The 17,790-nt window shown below is 39.8% G+C and overlaps 1 protein-coding gene across 1 annotated transcript in view; it reads left to right on the forward strand.

Moving 5' to 3' along the window:
- ndst3 (N-deacetylase/N-sulfotransferase (heparan glucosaminyl) 3) overlaps positions 1 to 17,790 on the forward strand; it is a 79,532-nt gene that overhangs the window by 27,044 nt on the left and 34,698 nt on the right. The window contains exons 2-5 of the mRNA XM_007891506.2: positions 500 to 587; positions 4,488 to 4,642; positions 8,656 to 8,841; positions 14,905 to 15,033. Coding sequence (XP_007889697.1) covers positions 500 to 587; positions 4,488 to 4,642; positions 8,656 to 8,841; positions 14,905 to 15,033 — 558 coding nt within the window. The remainder of the gene's footprint in view (positions 1 to 499; positions 588 to 4,487; positions 4,643 to 8,655; positions 8,842 to 14,904; positions 15,034 to 17,790) is intronic.

The following is a 17,790-nucleotide window of genomic DNA, read 5'->3' on the forward strand; positions in this document are numbered from 1 at the left end:
ATTCATTCACAGAAATAGGAAGAGGACCTATTGAATTGCCAAATTATTTAACCTGTAAATTTAGTGAGTTTATATGAGGACTCTCTCACAAGGGCACAGGTGAAACAAAAGGTTAATCGTATTGGATACTCAGGTATGTTTTATTTTTGTAAATCCTAGAAATGAGAAAATGGAAATTGCATATTTTCTTATGAAAATTAGGAGTCCAATTTTCACCAAGAATATCATAGCATAATTTAGACTTGAACAACATTGTGGTAAAAATGCGTTCCATGAAGTGTTGGGGTGAAATTTGGAACATTTCATAAAATATTAAATTTTTTGTTGGATAGTTCTTGACTGGTTTTGGATCTGAAGTTCCACGCAGCTGTAGAACAACCAGAGCAGTTCATTAATATTTCATATATTTAAGAGCATAGAACAACGCAAAATAATGTGACATGCAATTTTTGCATTACTTTCATGTGTACCTTACCAAAATGTCTTCCATTTCTTTCAGGCACTACTTGAAACTCAAAGCCTACTGCGAGCTCAGGTTCCCAACTTCACCTTTAACCTTGGATTTTCCGGAAAATTCTACCACACAGGTGAGATCATAGAAGGTGCAGGCACATTTGTTATGATTTAATTCCCAGATACGAAAATAGGTCTTTGCATGAATTGAAAGATAAGAATGGAAAACGACAGTTAATGTTTTAAAGAGGATCTCTCCTCTTTATTTGAAATGTCAATTCTTTATTGCTGAACAATCCCTTGTTTGATTTCGGGAGCACACACACTGCTCAGATGTGGACTATTTGGTATGTTACATCGATTTCATCACTGGGAACGCTACTGCTGTTCTCTCAGGTCAGGCATTCATATCAAATGCTATTTGCACTATAACACTGTGCTAGATTAGCAATTCATCCAACTTCCTCTGTAGATCATAGAAACATCATTATATAGAGTACAACAACAACAACTTGCACTTATATAGCGCCCTCCACGCAGGGTAGCATCTCAGACTGCTTAACAGTGGCAGAGCCTGACTCATACCACAAGCATTGAATCAATTAACCAGATGCCTAGAGCAGAGAAATGGAAATCAGCAGCTTATTGTTTTATAGACAGCATTGAATCAAACTGAGTAAAGTGAAGCATAGCACATGCACACTTACACATACACACAGCTCTCTGCTCTCTGAATTCCAGCAGGTTTGTGAACGGTTGTTTGGATGGTTATCTCTTTGCCAATATGTAAAAAGTGTAAGGATTCTTCAGCCATCAATATTGTTCCAGTTTCACTTTTTAATCCCATGAATAGTGCTGGTCAGGTGAGGTTTCCTGTATTTTGACAGACTTCATGGTCAGCTTGCATGCAAATCCCTAACAGGAATCAGTAGCCTAGCAGAGTAGAGTTCTAAAGGATTGGCCTTGAACTTATCTGGGTCCCTACAAGATTTACTAGATACATGTTCCATGCTGAATCCCACATAAAAGACCCAAGATATTTTGAATTATAAACTCTTCTAAATATGAAAGGGCAGTGTTTCCCTTTACGGGCCATGTTCCTGCCAACAATCTTCATTCTGGGATGAATTTGTTTCAAAATCTGGACAGAGGTGAGTTCAGATTGACCTAAATCAGATTTATACAACACTTCGTAAAACACTCGCTGACTGAGCGTTTGCCACTTAATAACCAGACACTGAGAGCTCCTTGGTAAATAGTGAATCATGGGAATGTGGATCGTTTGGCTGAAATTGTTGCCATTAGACATTGTAACTTTAGCGACTGCTGTTTATGATGAGGGAATCCCATTCGCAGTTGACATTTCAGCCCATGTATCTGGAGTCAGATAAAAGATTCCCTTGTCATCATTGCTTCATGCAATCTTATCTTGATGGTAACACAGTGCTCAGCCTCTGCATTCTCATCTCTGAGTCAGGAGGTTGTGTGTTCAAGTCTCATGCCAGGACTTTGAATTCACGTAGTCTAGGTTGACACTCTAATTTAGTGCAGGAGGAGTGTTGCTTTGTTGGAGGTTCTGTCCTTCAGATGAGATGTCAAACCGAGTTCAGATGGACATTAAAGATCCCCATGCCACTATTTCAAAATCAAAAGGAGTTTCTCCCCATGACCTGACCAACAATACCCCAAATAAAATTGGTCATGGCCTTCATGGCTGTTTGTGGGACATTATGTTGAGCAAATTATCTGTTTCATTCACACAGAAAATACAGTCATTACACTTTTTAATGAATTGTGTAAAGCGCTTTAAGACATCATCAAAGGTGCTGTATCAAATGCAAGGATTATTATTATATTTACCTGGAGACTGATCTCAATTCAACTTGATTTTGGAGCGAATGGAAGTAACAACTGACATGAGAAGATGTGTAGCAGATTTTGGAAGCCAACCTGTGGGCCATTAAGTGATTATATCCATAATACCTGCCACTTGGTGTCACTAAACATCATTCAAGTGATATCTCACTTAAGCTAATGGAGACAGGGTTATAAGCAGGGATTGAGCACAATTCTTATTTGTGTTGTGCTCAACCTGTTCACTACAATATTTTGATTCATATTTGGTGTGAAGAGCAGTGAACTTAATAATAATGCTAATAATAATGATGTCAGGACTAACCTATTGTTTGCAGCAAGCGATTTATATTAATTTCCGTCTAATTCAATGTTGGTTCATTCTAACTGCACCAGGTACCAGTCCCACACCATGTGCAAAAACATTTTTTTCCCAATGAGCTCTTCCAATGCCTTGAGAAGCCCATTAACAGGAAGTGCACAAGACGAGTGTCCAGCCTGCCCCATTTTTCCTCCTTCTACTTGGAGAAATACCAAGCCTCTGCTCAGTGTGTATACCCCTTCCCCATTTCCTTACCCCATTGGTTTTAACACAATTGGGACCATTTTATCTAAAGAAACCCAGGTAAGAACTCAGGTATTATCATTGCCCACACTGTATCGCAAAACGCGAATACTGTGCCCCCACTCAACCTTTTCTTTGAAAAAAGGGATCACTTTCAATGTTATTAGATGACATCTACAGTTTATTGCTGCTCTCAGATAAATGCACAGAATTGTCCTCAGCCCCTATTGAACGTAGCTTTGTATTAGGAAATGCAAATGCAGTTTCCTGCTCCTAATTGCTTTTCTGCTAGTAGTGGTTTGAAATCACTCCCAACAGTCCAATCTGAGGGTCGATAAATCATGCACAGAACAGAAGATTCTGCAAAAAAATTATTCACTCAATCCACGACTGTTTGTGGGACACTCCTGTGCGCAATTGGTTGCCATATTTTGCCTACATAATACAATCTATCCACTTCACAGTATATTCTGGGAAATGCTTTGTCACATCTCAACGACATGATAAGACTTTAGGCGTTAAACACCGGCATAGACCAGTTGGGCCGAATGGCCTGTTTCTGTGCTGTATATTCTAATGTATTCTAATGTATTCTATCTGGGCTACGTTCAGTATGTGTGCTGGCTCCACAGCGCCTCATTGGGCTCTCTGATTCCTCATGTAACCTGCAGTGTCCAACATCTTTGCTTTGCTCTCCACATTTCCTCCACCCATCCCCCCCAAAAAAACACACACATACATATAACATTCCCAATAATCACAATTATTTTGTCTGGATTCCTTGTTGCATACTGTCAGGCTTTTATGAGCAATGATCCACTTTATTTCCTCATGTTCTTTTACTGAGGCCCCGCATTGTTTTAAGTGGAATTATACTGATTGCCTAAGAGTCAGAAACTGCCAGCAACCTTCTGCCTTTCTGCCTCCAAATTGTGATCATAATAATAATAATCCTTGCATTTGATATAGACCTTTTCACATCTTCTAGATGTCTCAAAGCCCTTCACAGAATATGCTGTGAAGTGAATTGACGGTATATTTGTGGGCGAAACGCGGAAGCCAATTGCGCACAGCAATGTCCCCCAAACAGTCGTGGATTGAAAATGACCAATTTATTATTGTTTTGTTTTGGAGGGATTATTATTATTAGGCGTGTGGAGTAAGGAAACTTGTCCAAGGTTTCGCCCTGCCTGGAATTGAACCCAGGTGTCTCGCTTGCAAAGCGAGTGCTCTAACCACTGAGCTACAGGACTCCACGATAACAATAACAAGGACTCATACATAATAACAAAAGAGAACGCCATCACACAAAGTGAATACAGAGTGCTCTGACTGTAGGAAAGGATCCAGCTGAGAAAATGAAGTGGAAAATGCAGCATGTGATGTGGTAATTATTACTGTTGTTGATTACCTTATCACTTACTACATTGTTTTTCACTCTAATGTATCAGAGGTTATATAGCAATGCAATTCAGCACTGGAAATAATGAGTTCACCACTTGCGTTTAGGTTTTCATCAATATTGAAAGAAAATCCATCCACCATCCTCAAGTTTGGCTGCGGTTTTTAGGGATTTGGTTGTATTCTTCAAAACTGACGAGTGTGAATGTTTCAGGAACGGATTCAGAGGATGAAGGTGATGATCTGCTGCTAAAGTCTGTGAATGAGTTTTGGTGGTTCCCCCACATGTGGAGCCACATGCAACCCCACCTCTTCCACAACGAGTCAGTGCTAGCAGAGCAGATGATTTTGAACAAAGAGTTTGCTTTGGTGAGTATCTGCTGCTTCACGAGTACAACTGGTGACCTCAACTGAAACTGAAGAGGAATTTTTGTTAAGCAAAAGATCTGTGACGACAGCATTCTGAAAGTTATATCGGATGGTGGGTAAGGATAAAGAGTGATATTCATTTTGATGCACTTTCCATCTCCCCTCCCCCCCCCCACACACGTACACACACATTCTCACATACTCTCTTGTGCATGCACTTCCTCAGACTCACATGCACTCACATTTGCACACCTGAGTCAAAGAGGCAACCCCTGATGTGCAATTCAGATGCACTTTCATGCCTCCCTCCCAGACTGTCAAGATATGCGCAGCACAGTCACATTTCTTTCTCTATTGGACTACAAGAACAACTACCAAACAGCTCAGGAATCAGACTCAACATTGCTGCAAAAATTGCAATAAGTTCACCACTGGAGCAGCACTGGTTGGGATGTGAGAGCTTGCCTCATTGTTCCTGAATCAGCCAAGATTCTTGCTCCTGAGATATTCAGTGATTCCCATTCCCCCCGCCGCCCTCATCTGCTGGAACATGCACATGAGTGGATCTCAGGTTTGGACAGGATTAAGTTTGGATGGGACTCCCACGCCATGCATCCCCACATTCAGCGTATTTAGGCTGGAAACACTGGGATTTATCATCCCCTTACTAACTCTGGTCATCTCTCCATTGCATGTTTAAAATGGTCATGTTGCACGTGAGGAATAGGGGAGGAATTGGTTCCCATGAAATCAAAGCCCAGGATACATCAGCTTCAGTGGAGGGGAGGGGGAAAATGTGAATGGAGGGAAATACACACATATATGTATGCTTGCCCATAATCCAATAGCGGTTCTGATCCAGAAGTGAGTGTTTATCAGGGTTTATTGTAGTTTTACTGTCATATTGATTGATTCTGCCTAGAAACTGTTTGATCAATGAAATGTCATTTAAATTATTTATTGGCGAAATGGAATGATACTAAACTGAACTGGAAATTTTGTTGGATGAAATCAAATAAATTTTAAGGCGTTTAAACCAGAAGCTGTAGCTCCTGCAGGATATTAATCATTTTAACCTTCTGTGAAATTGGTTGTGTATAATGATTTTCTATGAATTTCAACCACAGTTTGTTGCAAAACAAACTTAAGGAAATGTGCAGTACACTTCCTCAATTCTCCAAAATAACTGTAATAACCAGATTCTTCTTGTCTGGGCTTAAAGGAAACAATTCATCTTACAGATTTATTTCTGACACTGTTCAGCTCCTCACCTCCAATCATCCCTCTTAGGAGGCAATTATGTAATGGCACTGATGGGGTCATGAAGAAGCCTGTGACCTGGATCGATCCACCCTTCTGTGAATGGGAAAGCACACGGGCAAAGAACTGGATATGAAAATGGAGCTCTGTAAAAATGGTACAAAGTTCCCCAATGGTTAAAGATTTATTTGCATACAAAGAAAACAACAATGAGAACTTGCATTTATATAGCAAACTTCCGATCTTGGACATTCCTTGTTTTATTTAGCACAAGGAATACTTTAAGGAATTTGACAAATTTTACCCCAAAGGTTGCTTCTGTTGTTATGATCTGTGCAATAACACTACAGTAATCTTTACATATGATACAGTGTCTTCCTCATTAGAAGGTCATTTCAAAGTCTTTCACAGAATTTACTCTAAAGTGGAGTGAGTGTGAACCTTGTATGGATGAACAGACGACACTCAACTAAATAAGGGGAGGCTAGTGAACTGAAACCAGGGGCAAAATAAATCAACAATAAATTGTGGTGACCTGCAGTCTTTGTAGCAGGAGCCAATTCTGTGTGAGCTTTCGCTGTACCGTTTCCTCTGTTGGGTGGTGGATATTTTTGGCTGAGTTTGCAACCTCAATTTCTGGATGGCACGAAGGTCTGAGCGGAGGCTGACCCTGATCGAGAGGGAGAGAAGGAGATAGATGGCTGCTGCCCCCATACATGCTCACTCAAGACAATGAAAGAGAGTGACCGGCTGTACATCCACTGCACACTCTGAAGCATTAGAGAAACATTTGGATGTCCTCTTAGTTTTTCTATTACCAGACCTAGCTCAGAAAGGGGGAAGAAAGGATCAGATTTGAATTATAAAACCATACAACATTCACATTAAATCTTTAGCTTTGATGTCAATGCACTTTATAAACGTAACAGAATCTAAGAGTGTAGTGTCTTTGAAAAGTCCTTCCCCTAAACCTCACCCCAGCCTGTCTTTTCCATTAAAAATACTTCTCTGATACAATCTTATCTGTTCAAATTAAAGAGGATTCTTTTTATCTAATATTGCATTTCCAAACCCTCTACATCCTTTCTAATGCACATTTTCTAAAAGTCTTTTTATTCAGTGCCTCTTTGTTTAAAAGTATACTGTATTTAGTCAGCGGTGTGGAGTTTTTTTCCCCCTCTTGTTTCTGGTAGCAGTTAAACAAATCTTTTTAGTCTCTGATGGGTTTATCCATGAATACTACACCGCCTACAGGCTTCAAGGAGCTCATTACTCAAAGACTAAAGATCTGGCATGTGGAAAGTGTACTGAACTGTGTTTGAAACCCCTGGTTATTAAAACAACAGCATTCAGTTTAGAACTGGAGGAAACTGGATACACAGCCACCCACTTGCTTGATTTTCTAACTTCACTTACCATTTTCCATTAATTTAATTCATTAGCATGAACTGACTATCTCACCAGCACTTTCTGATTGGTCCCTCCATAATCAAAGGTTGCAAGTGAACAGACTGAGTTAAACTGCACAATCAGTGAAGCTGAGAAGAAGGAATCATAATCAAGGAAACTGCTAGGAGTGTTTTTTTTAAATTATGTCCCCAAAAGTTTCAGATGAACTTCAGATTGTCTCTTGAAATAAAATATAATTTGGGTGTTAATTACATTTTTGATCTGGTTGTTTTCAATCCTTTTCTTTCATGTATTTTCAGTCACTGTTTTTTTCCCCCCGCTTTCCCCGCTTTAGATTTTCTTCGCTTGTTTTTCTCTGACGCACTGCTATTTTTTATTGTGCTTTCTCCATCCAACCTTCACCCTCTATTTCCATTGTTTTCTTCACATTTTCCCATCTCTCATTTTTATTCAGTCTTGCTGTGTGAGCCTGTGCAGGCTTGATGGGCTGAATGGCCTCCTTCTGCGCTGTAGATATCTATGTGTCAGTAAATCCAAATCGCACAACATTACAAATCCAGGCTCTGTCCATCAACCCATAAATGATAAAATAAAATTGTTACAAATATTGCAATTATGTGAATGCTGTATTAAGATTAAGACAAGCAGCAAATATAGCAACATCAGCTGTCTGCATTAATATAGCGCCTTAATGTAAAATAGTGATTCAAAGCAGTTTAGAAAAATAAAATCAATCTGAAATGAAGCGAATGTTGTGATGCAGGTAAATTGAAATAAAAAGAACTATAAAAAAGTGTTTTCATTAATTTTCCAGTCGGTGGGCTGTTAGTTGACTGCCTCTCACAGTTTGTGCGATGTGAAACCTTGGTGCTTCTTGCTTTAAATTCAACATTTAATAGTCAGTTGGTTTGCTAACAGGGAGCCTGGTGATGAACAGGTCTGCTTCACACCTCAGCTGATGGATGGTGTTCACTAATCGTGTCCTAATGTGCAATTATTGCTATTTGTTAGTTCCACCAGAAGAAATCATTCCAGTTTAAAGAGTGTGTCACTTCTCCTTACTTCAAAGGCCTTACTTCACAGCCTAGTTAAGAAGCCTCAGATATTACAAATCTGCTGAAGCTACAGGGTATTCTGAATGGAGATGGGAGGATGGCATATCACCATTTCCAAGAATTTGATATTAAACTGTGAGAGAAAATATTAATATTCAGTAACACAGTAGTCTGGCTTTGCAATATTTAGCGTCTGGTTATGGTCTTGCAGTTGAGATTTTTTTATCCTCTCTCTGCACCCAGGTGAGTGAGTAAAAATGAGCTGACAAGTATCTTTATGTGCTACAGGAACATGGGATCCCCATCCACATGGGCTATGCCGTGGCCCCGCATCACTCTGGCGTTTATCCGGTCCATATGCAGCTGTACGAGGCTTGGAAGAAGGTGTGGGGCATCAAAGTGACCAGCACTGAAGAGTATCCACATTTGAAGCCTGCGCGGTACAGACATGGCTTCATCCACAATGGCATCATGGTAGGATTCACTTCCATTTCCCTAACTATCACTTGGTGACATTTTCTGCCCAAATGACACCAAGTCTCACCTTTAAGAACATATCATCTTAAAATTCAAGAATGTACAGGATTGTGAAGAATTTTTCAAGTCGGTCTTACTTTGTTCCCTAGAATTCCATCCCCAAATCACTCCAACTCGTTCACTTCATCCCATTTTTGATTGCAAGACTTAAAACATACCTCTTGGCCTGCACTTTCAGTCATCCTTCCCCTCCGCATCTCCACCCTTCCATCGGCTCCCACCCCTCCTTCGGCTCCCACCCCTCCCTCGGCTCCCACACCCAGCTCAGATAGCCATCCATCACTGTGAATGGGCTTTGGGGTGTCCTCCCAATGTGAAAAGTCCTAACTATATCAACATAAATCATAATTTGGAAGACAGTTATTTTTAAGAACCACAGAACTCAGGCTCCCAAATTAAGACTGAATTTAAAAATTGTCCGCAGCTGAACTTTAATTTAGATTTTATACAAAATGGTTTTACATTGCTAAGTCTTGGTGAAATGTCATGCCTCAGGTGCTATGTTATCTATAATCAATATATACGAGTATGCTGTCCCGCTAAGGATGTCATCCGTGATCGCACTTTCTATTTAAGACAACTTCTCCTATCACATATATTTTGCTTTCCAGTTTTATATAATAATGTTCCTTGTATTTGATTTATAATGTCAACATGTGTCAAAAAGATTCACAGGTGGTTGCTATTAAGTGTAATGGTTGTATTTTGTAGGCAAATGAGGCAACCAGTTTGCACCCAGCAGTATTTATCTGGAGGATTGTTGGCCTGGACATTTTGAAAATTCTACTTTTTTCAATTGTGTCATTGGACCTTTGACAACCATTCGACCAGGAAACGCATAAGAAAGTTGTTGAGCAATTGGATGGTTAAGGAGATGGATCAGTGGCCTCGAAATTGTTACTATATAGGATGAGAAAATGCAACATGTGGTGTGATAATTCTCACTGGTGATAATTGTCACATTGCCATAAATTGCGGTCCAACCAGTCAATAACTAGATGTGAGATGTGATGTGGCAGTGGGCCTGATTCCTCTGGCCCAGATTTCAGTGCAATGATGTGGCCCGAAGCTGACCTGGGGTTGTCATTGTTGCTGCCGCCCACAGAGCACAGTATTTAAGTGACATTTCATGGGATACAGTCATCAATCCCAAACGGCACCACCAACAGCGGTAACTAGTGACTTGGACTGAGTCAGTGTTCAAAGTCTAGGAGGAAAATTGACCACAATTCTTGGCTATCTGATAAGTGAAAACCAGTGAAAATTATTACATCTCACATCTTTCATTACTTAGTCACCCAGGATAGATAACCAGCGGTGTTACAAAGAAATAATCCAATGAAGGTATCAAGACATTATCCTTTTTAAAGAACTGGCCCTGGATTATATCTTCATAAAATTTATCAAATAGAGAATAAAATTGCTTAACTCACAATGACAAAATAATAATACTTATATTTGGTTTTGCATCTTTCACTTCGGGATGACATTACAAAGTACTTTACAGGACATACTGAAAGCAGAGTGACTGGATATTTTGTGGGCAATCCTGAGAGTAAGAAAACACTTAATTGGACAGGAGCAGTACTTTCTGCCACATTATTCCTAAATAGGTTAAGGAATGCACTAAGGAATATAGCAATTTTTGTCCTGCAGTGAGCAGTGCAGAATTGCAGAGCAAATAACTCACATCTCATAGCTTCATATTGTTGCAGAGTGAAGCTCTGATGTGAATATTTGGGGGGAGAAGGACATATTTTTATTTCGTCATAAAGTGCTCCCTGTATGTTGTAGTTATGGAGTGCACTAGAAGAAGACTCACATCAGAACCTTACCACATTTTTTTTGATTCTACTGAGCCCTTAAGGTTTTGGTTTGTGTTCGGTTGAAAAGGCTTTGTGCATCTGAGCAATGTTGGCAATGTTGCGATGCAAAATGCATCAGTTTGACACAGGGTAAGTGAGAGTGTTGAATTGGTGCAGTCTGTCAAGGATTCCACCAGCCTTGGGGCAATATATCAAATTTGAAAGAGTGATGGCCAACCTTAACACAAAGTCTAATATGTGAGTGCTGCCAACTGTGGCCAGTGCACACATGTTTTTTGCAATCCATTTGATGACTTAGGTGAAATCTTCACAAGCACGTAAACAAAAATTGCCTCCGGGTTTCCTGTTGATACTCCAGCAGTTATGCCTCCCATCGCAACACAGCCTCAGTGTTCTGCTGTTCTGCAACGAGAGGAGGCTAGAAGCCCTAATGGCATTGCCAGGGTTTGTAGAGTTGTTGTCTCATATGGTGTAATTATCTCTTCCTGTTGCGTTTGGAGAGGCAGCAAGCTTTAATTAAAACAAAATGCAGCTCAGTGTAACTGGAAAATCACTGGAATAGAATGTGGAGTGTTGGAAAGTCACTGTGGAAAAAAACGAGGGATCGGGGACTTAATTAACAAAGTAGTCTCTTCAGCAATCTACTTCTTGTTTCTAAGCTTTTTAAATCTGTTTAAAATCAAACACTGAATTCTGGTTGGAATTCGGGCCACCACCACTAATGTACATTGTGCTTCAACTCGGATGCATTGAAAATCTACTAACAAGGGACCGAAATTCCATCTAGCCCTAGCCTAATTTAAAGAAATTCTCTCGTAAAATTTAAGATTGTAGTAAAAATCTTATATTAAATAGGAAGCTTTTTTTAAGAGCTATGGAAAATAGTTAATATTGAATTCAAGTGTTTGTCATAATTATGGAGAATATTACATTTTATGGTAAAATGGACTCACAAAGACTAGGTGAAATGCAAGAGCTAATTCCCTATAAATTTGGAGGTTTGGGCAGATGACTGTGGCTGGTTATTATGTTTACTCTGCAACAATGACTTGCACATATAACTTTCAAGAAGATTAGGTAGAATTTCATTTTCGCCCACAAAATAGTTAATCAGTATACAACATATTATGTGAAGCACTTTGAGACATCATCTCAATGTGAAAGGCACTATATAAAATGTAATATTATAATTAATGTCTCAAAGCTCTTAATTATGATTCAAGTACATCAATTGGAAGCTAAATTAAAAATGTATGATTTTGGGGAGATGTCTGAAGACAGGTAGAGAGGAAGTGAAGAAAAGAGGCTTTGAATTAGAGTTCCAGAAGGTATAGAGGCTGAAGGCTCTGGCACCAATGGTGGGTTGGAGCATGTGAGGAACAAACAATAGATCAGAATCAGAGGAGCAAAGGATACGAGCAGGAGAGTAGGGTTGGAGGAGATCGCTTAGATAGTGATGAGCTTAGCCCTTAACAGAACTTTTCTGACCATTTCTCCATAAAATTATACACCAACAGCAGGCCTGGATAGAACGCAATGCATTGGCCTGTCAGTCAGTGAATTTATTGATAAACAGAGAATAAAATTTGCAGCTCAGGTTTTAAATCACATACCATGTATGAGGTCCTCCTATAGCAAAATTGTTAGCTGTTTATAATGAAATGCTGAGTACTTATCTTCCATTTAGGTGTGCAGGACAATGGACTGTGTCTTGGAGATCAATGGGAACCTGTACTCTGGGTTATTAAGAACTTAATCTCTGTCTCTGCACTAACTGGTTCTTGGAATTGGACATTTTAAAGGTGTTAACTTCAGTGCAACTACAAACCATCTGCCTCAAGATCACATTTTTCCGGCAAAGATTTAGACAGACTCACAATCTTTGTTAGATTATGCAGTCATAAGAAAGCATTGAATAAGCAAAACCTAATTAGTCCATCAACTCCTCTCCCCAATCCATTGTATCCTATGTTGTGCTTCAGCCCCTAATCTTCCATGGCCTTCAAAAAAAAAACCTTTGGAGACACTTCCCCTGTCTCCAAAAGAAAATTGAGCAAAAACTCCAGATCATTTATCCACCTCAGGATCTCCTCTATCTAACCCTATCTCTTTCCTCCAACAAAAAACAGATTTCCCATCCCTGCCTCTGCTCCACCACAGAAATTATAAGGTTTCATAGAGTACATGATCATCCTGATCTGTTTCTATCATTTGCCAAGCGGATACTTGGCTTCCACCAATGTTGATAAAGTTGTGTTAAATCCATGGCCCAGTACTATCAGACCTCAAATCATGTCAAAGTCTTACAGTCTTCAGTCCAGTGAGTGCCTAGAGGTGACACAAGCCCTGCAACAACAACAACAACAACAAGATTCCATTTATAGAGCGCCTTTCACATCGGGAGGACGTCCCAAGGCGCTGTACAGTTGGGTCAGGACCCGAGCAGGGGGAAATGGTCAGGGTGAGGGGAGGGAAGGGAGGGAGTGAGGAGGGGGGAAATGGTCAGGGTGAGGGGAGGGAAGGGAGGGAGCGAGGAGGGGGTAGAGAGTCGAGACGGGAGCTGAAGGCACGGTCAAAGAGAAAGGTCTTGAGACCGGCCTTGAAGGAGGAGGCAAGGCGAAGGCACTGGGGGTTAGAGTTCCAGAGCCTAGGGCCTGAGAGGCTGAAGGCCCGGCCACCGATGGTAGGGCAGTTGGGGCGGGGGATATGGAGCAGACCGGAGCCAGAGGAACGGACCCAGGACGAAAGATCAACCAAACAACTCTGCTTCTAACTTGGTCACCTGAGGCAATTCAACGACTCATGATGCACCAAGCTCATTGAAGACCCAAACTTTCGTAGTTGGCCATACACATGCAGTCTAAATCATATCTACCCCAATTTTAGGCCAACTCCCAAGGCATCATAGCTGGGGTTCTGGTATATTCCCTGGGATTAAGTTTTCAAAACAGATTAAGATTGCATACATTTAGTCTGTCACACTGACCACACTTTTCCAGTTTTTATTTAAGGAGTTGAACGTCACAGCATTGATTGCTTTTGTTGTGAATCTGTTCACAGGTGCATAGTCCACTAACTTTATTACAGCACAAGAGGTCAATTGGCCCATCAAGTTTAAACTGATAGTAGCTCAACCCATAAGACCTAAATTCTCTAATCGCAATTCCCTGCTCTTTTCCTGTACCCTTTTATCATAGTAGCGAATGCAAGTTTCAGGTGAACATGGGTGTTTGTTGTAACTCAATGTGAGCTTGCTGCCTTTTTTTTGATGGAATTGTCCGTCAGTAACACATATCAGTCCGTTTCTGACATAATAAAATGTTCTATGCTACTAAGGGAAACTTCAGCAAAGATCTATTGTTACAATAAAACAATAGTGGGGAAGTTGGCACCAACACAGGCACATGAGCCAATGGCCTTGCTCTGTGCTGCAAACTTTCTATGATTCTAACTTTCTATCCATGTATTTTTCTAAATTACTGAATGATTTAATTAACACATTGATAATATCTTGTTGGAATTCATCCATAAAAACATCTCAGGAAAATACGTAAGGGATTAGTATGTTCTTAGCAGCTGCAGAAGCAGATGGAATGGACAAAATGATTCACGATTAAGCATCACTTTCAAAAAGATGGTTTATAAAGCACTTCAATATGTTCTTTTTTGTGAATAGTTCTAAAAGAATGTAAGTTAATTTTAATACTTATGGAGCACTATAGAGTATTGGTTAGACCACTTGCCTCGTAAGCGAGAGTACCCAGGTTCGATTCTCGAGTACGGCAGAATCTTAGGCAAGTTTCTTTACTCCACACGCCTCTGTTTACCGAGCAGTAAGTAGGAATCCAGTTGTTAGTCGATTGGCAGATCACTTTCCAGGGGTAATAATTCTTCCCCCAAAAATAATAGTAATAATTTGCTCACTCAATCCACGACACTGTTTGGGGGACAATTGGCTGCTGAGTTTCACCCACAAAATATACAGTCATTTCACTTCACAGTATATTCTATACTTTGAGATGTCTCAACATGACAAGGTACAATATCAAATGCAAGGGTTATTATTACTATTCTGAAATGCCCATTGGTTCTTTTTCTTCCAATGTAATCCAATTTGTGAATTTGCTTTGAGGGAAATTTGTTCAAAATGTATTCCTTTATTTTCTTACATCAGGTACTCCCACGACAGACCTGTGGCCTCTTTACACACACAATATTCTACAAAGAGTACCCCGGAGGCCCAAGAGAACTGGACAAAAGTATCAAGGGAGGAGAGCTGTTCCTTACTGTTCTCCTGAATCCAGTAAGTACAGAACAGAATCATTTCTTGTTGGAGACAGACAGAGAAAATAAAGAAGACAGATGGAATTTTGGGGGAGCAATATGAGAACATTTGTTGGACTCCCAAGAATTAATTTCTTATCTGTTCATTCGTATAGGGCAGTGTGTTCATGTGCTGTGCGTATGGTTTCAATTGGTTTTAGGTTGCGGTGAATTAAGAAATAATGTATATGTTTGCAGCATCTTATCATGTCCACATGTTTCAAAATACTTCACAAGTAAGTACTGTCAAGCTTAGTGACTGTTTGTAGGCAAATATGGCAGCCATTTGCTCCCTCTAGATCCATAAGCAGCCACGAGTATTCTGAATGACAAATTTATCTGAAGGATTGTTAACCAGTCCACCAGAAGAAACTCCCTTCACTTTTTGAAAAGTGATGTGGAATCTTAAATGTTTACTTGAACAGGCAGATACTGTAAGTTTTGAGAGTTTCCATGCCTATTGAGCACCCCTCTCTCATTCAACCTTTAATTCATGACAAGAAGGAAAACATTAACATGGTTTAAGTTGTGTTGCAAATTAATAGTGTTTGTGGGTAATATGATTGGTTGGATTGTCTCAGTCACTGCTCAAAGTGGTTTCATAGAAGAGTGGCCAATATGAGGAGAACCGGATGAAGGGAAAGTAAAGTAAAACTAAATTCATTTTGATCTCTACATGAGAAATACTGGTAATGCAGTTTCTTAGTCTATAATACAATGTAGAACATAATTGGTAAATTAATTTTGGAGATAAGTGAGAGCAAGCAGACATTAGGCATTCCTCCCTCTAGAGCAGCAAATAGACATTCAGAAGATGAAATAACCCAGGACACTCATACATCTCCAACTGGTTGGCTTTTCAGTGGCATGTTTTTTGATCAGCCAGGTGTTGACCAATTCAGAAGCCCATTAACGTGCTTAAGAGTATCCAAACCAGACTGAAAGTTCCATGTATGCCACATAGAAATTCCCTTGTCTGAAATGGAACATTCACTCTCTGCCCAGAGGGACGAACCCTGCTTAACTAATTCCGGAGAATATTTAGCAAAAGTTGCCAAAAGCCTTTGGTGGGGAATCCAGTGTGCATTGGGTGCCATTGGAGTCTAACCAGCTAAACCTGTAAAACTTGCCATTGAGAGCACTCTCTGTAAGTTTCCTGCTCCTTGTCCAGCTAGAGCTTCAGCCTGCAAGGTTAACATGACTGAGTGTAATGAATCCCTGCTCTGGTCTGAAGACTGGTCTTCCTATGAATGCCCTTGAATACTGCGGTTTCTTCTAGTTTAGGAACTGGACCCACTGGGAGTGTCACAGAGGGCTGGTTCAATTCTGACATTTTATTGCCACGTATGTCACCTTGTAGCCAGTTTAGCTGTATGGAGACTTCGCTTACCTCTCTGCGCACCACCATCAACCAAGGAGGATTGTCAGTGGCATAGGCAAAGGCCTTGAAATGTCATCCTAGGAAAACTCTCATTCCGAGAGAAAACCAACTTCAAAATTAAAACTGAATTTAAGAATTTATCCAATTCTGAATGCCCTAAAATGCTATGTCAGAAGAATTAATATAGACCAAGGTGAAATTTCTTCCCAAGAGCGAGTTAATGTGAAAGCACCACATAAGTTAAATATTGTGGATAAGCACATTAAAAAATAAATATAGATATTTCAATAGTATATTATTTATTGGTTCAAAAAGTATATTATCCATTAGTTCAAAAAGAGCAAATTGGCTCTGTTGAGTGGATAGAGTGGAAAGATTCCTATCTGATGTGGGTTAATCATCAATATCCAAATGACCTCCTGCAGACGAAGTACATAGAAGGTCGCTAACATCCAATGTTGTGGTTGCTTAAATACTCAATCTGCACGAAATGAATTCAGTACTTTTAGCAACAAGTAGATGTCTGTACATAAGTCGTATTACAATGTTGCTATCTGGCTTGTTAGCATCACTAAACACTTCATTATCAATTAAAATAAGACTATCCAACGATTCGCCTTGTCAGTGACACAACCTCTGGGGAATATCAATTTTAAGTCCTCCCTTCTAGATAAAACAAACATAGTATCTTGTACCTTCAGTGTTGGAAAGATAACACATTGGCCTAGTAAACAGAGTTTTAGGCAGTGCAATCTTTCCCATCTTGGCCACTTTCAGATTAGCCTTGAGACTGGCATGAAGCACCATCTTCCATGTAAATAAATAGAACTGTTCTGAAATGAATGTGACATTTGTTCTAACATATTCATTGGAGTTGGCTGGTGTTCCAATTATAGGCCTGTAAAAATCGGTCCTTTTTGAAGGGGAAATACTTTATTTAATTTACAGTGACTAAGAAAATGCAGGAATTAAGATGCTTAATCTGTGAACAGATGGCAAAATATTTTCCTCTGAAATAATTCTTCTCCTAGATCATTTCCCTTATTCTACTACATTCATGTCTTTTCTTCCCTTTTAAAAACTGGCAACAGAAAATGCATAGATTAAAGCAAATATATATTTTACAAATACATTAAGAGGAATAGGCTAGTGAGGATAAATGTAGGTCCACTTCAGTCAGAGACGGGAGAAGTTGTAATGGGGGACAAGGACATGGCAGAGTCCCTAAATGGGGACTTTGCATCTGTCTTCACCCTAGAAGACACAACAAGTTTGCCAACAATAGACATGCACCAAGGGGATAAGGACAGGGAGCAACTTAGGGAAATTTTCATTAGTAGAGAATTGGTGCTAGGG

Source organism: Callorhinchus milii, unplaced genomic scaffold, assembly GCF_018977255.1.
Source record: "Callorhinchus milii isolate IMCB2004 unplaced genomic scaffold, IMCB_Cmil_1.0 Scaffold1, whole genome shotgun sequence".
Lineage (NCBI taxonomy): Eukaryota > Metazoa > Chordata > Chondrichthyes > Chimaeriformes > Callorhinchidae > Callorhinchus > Callorhinchus milii.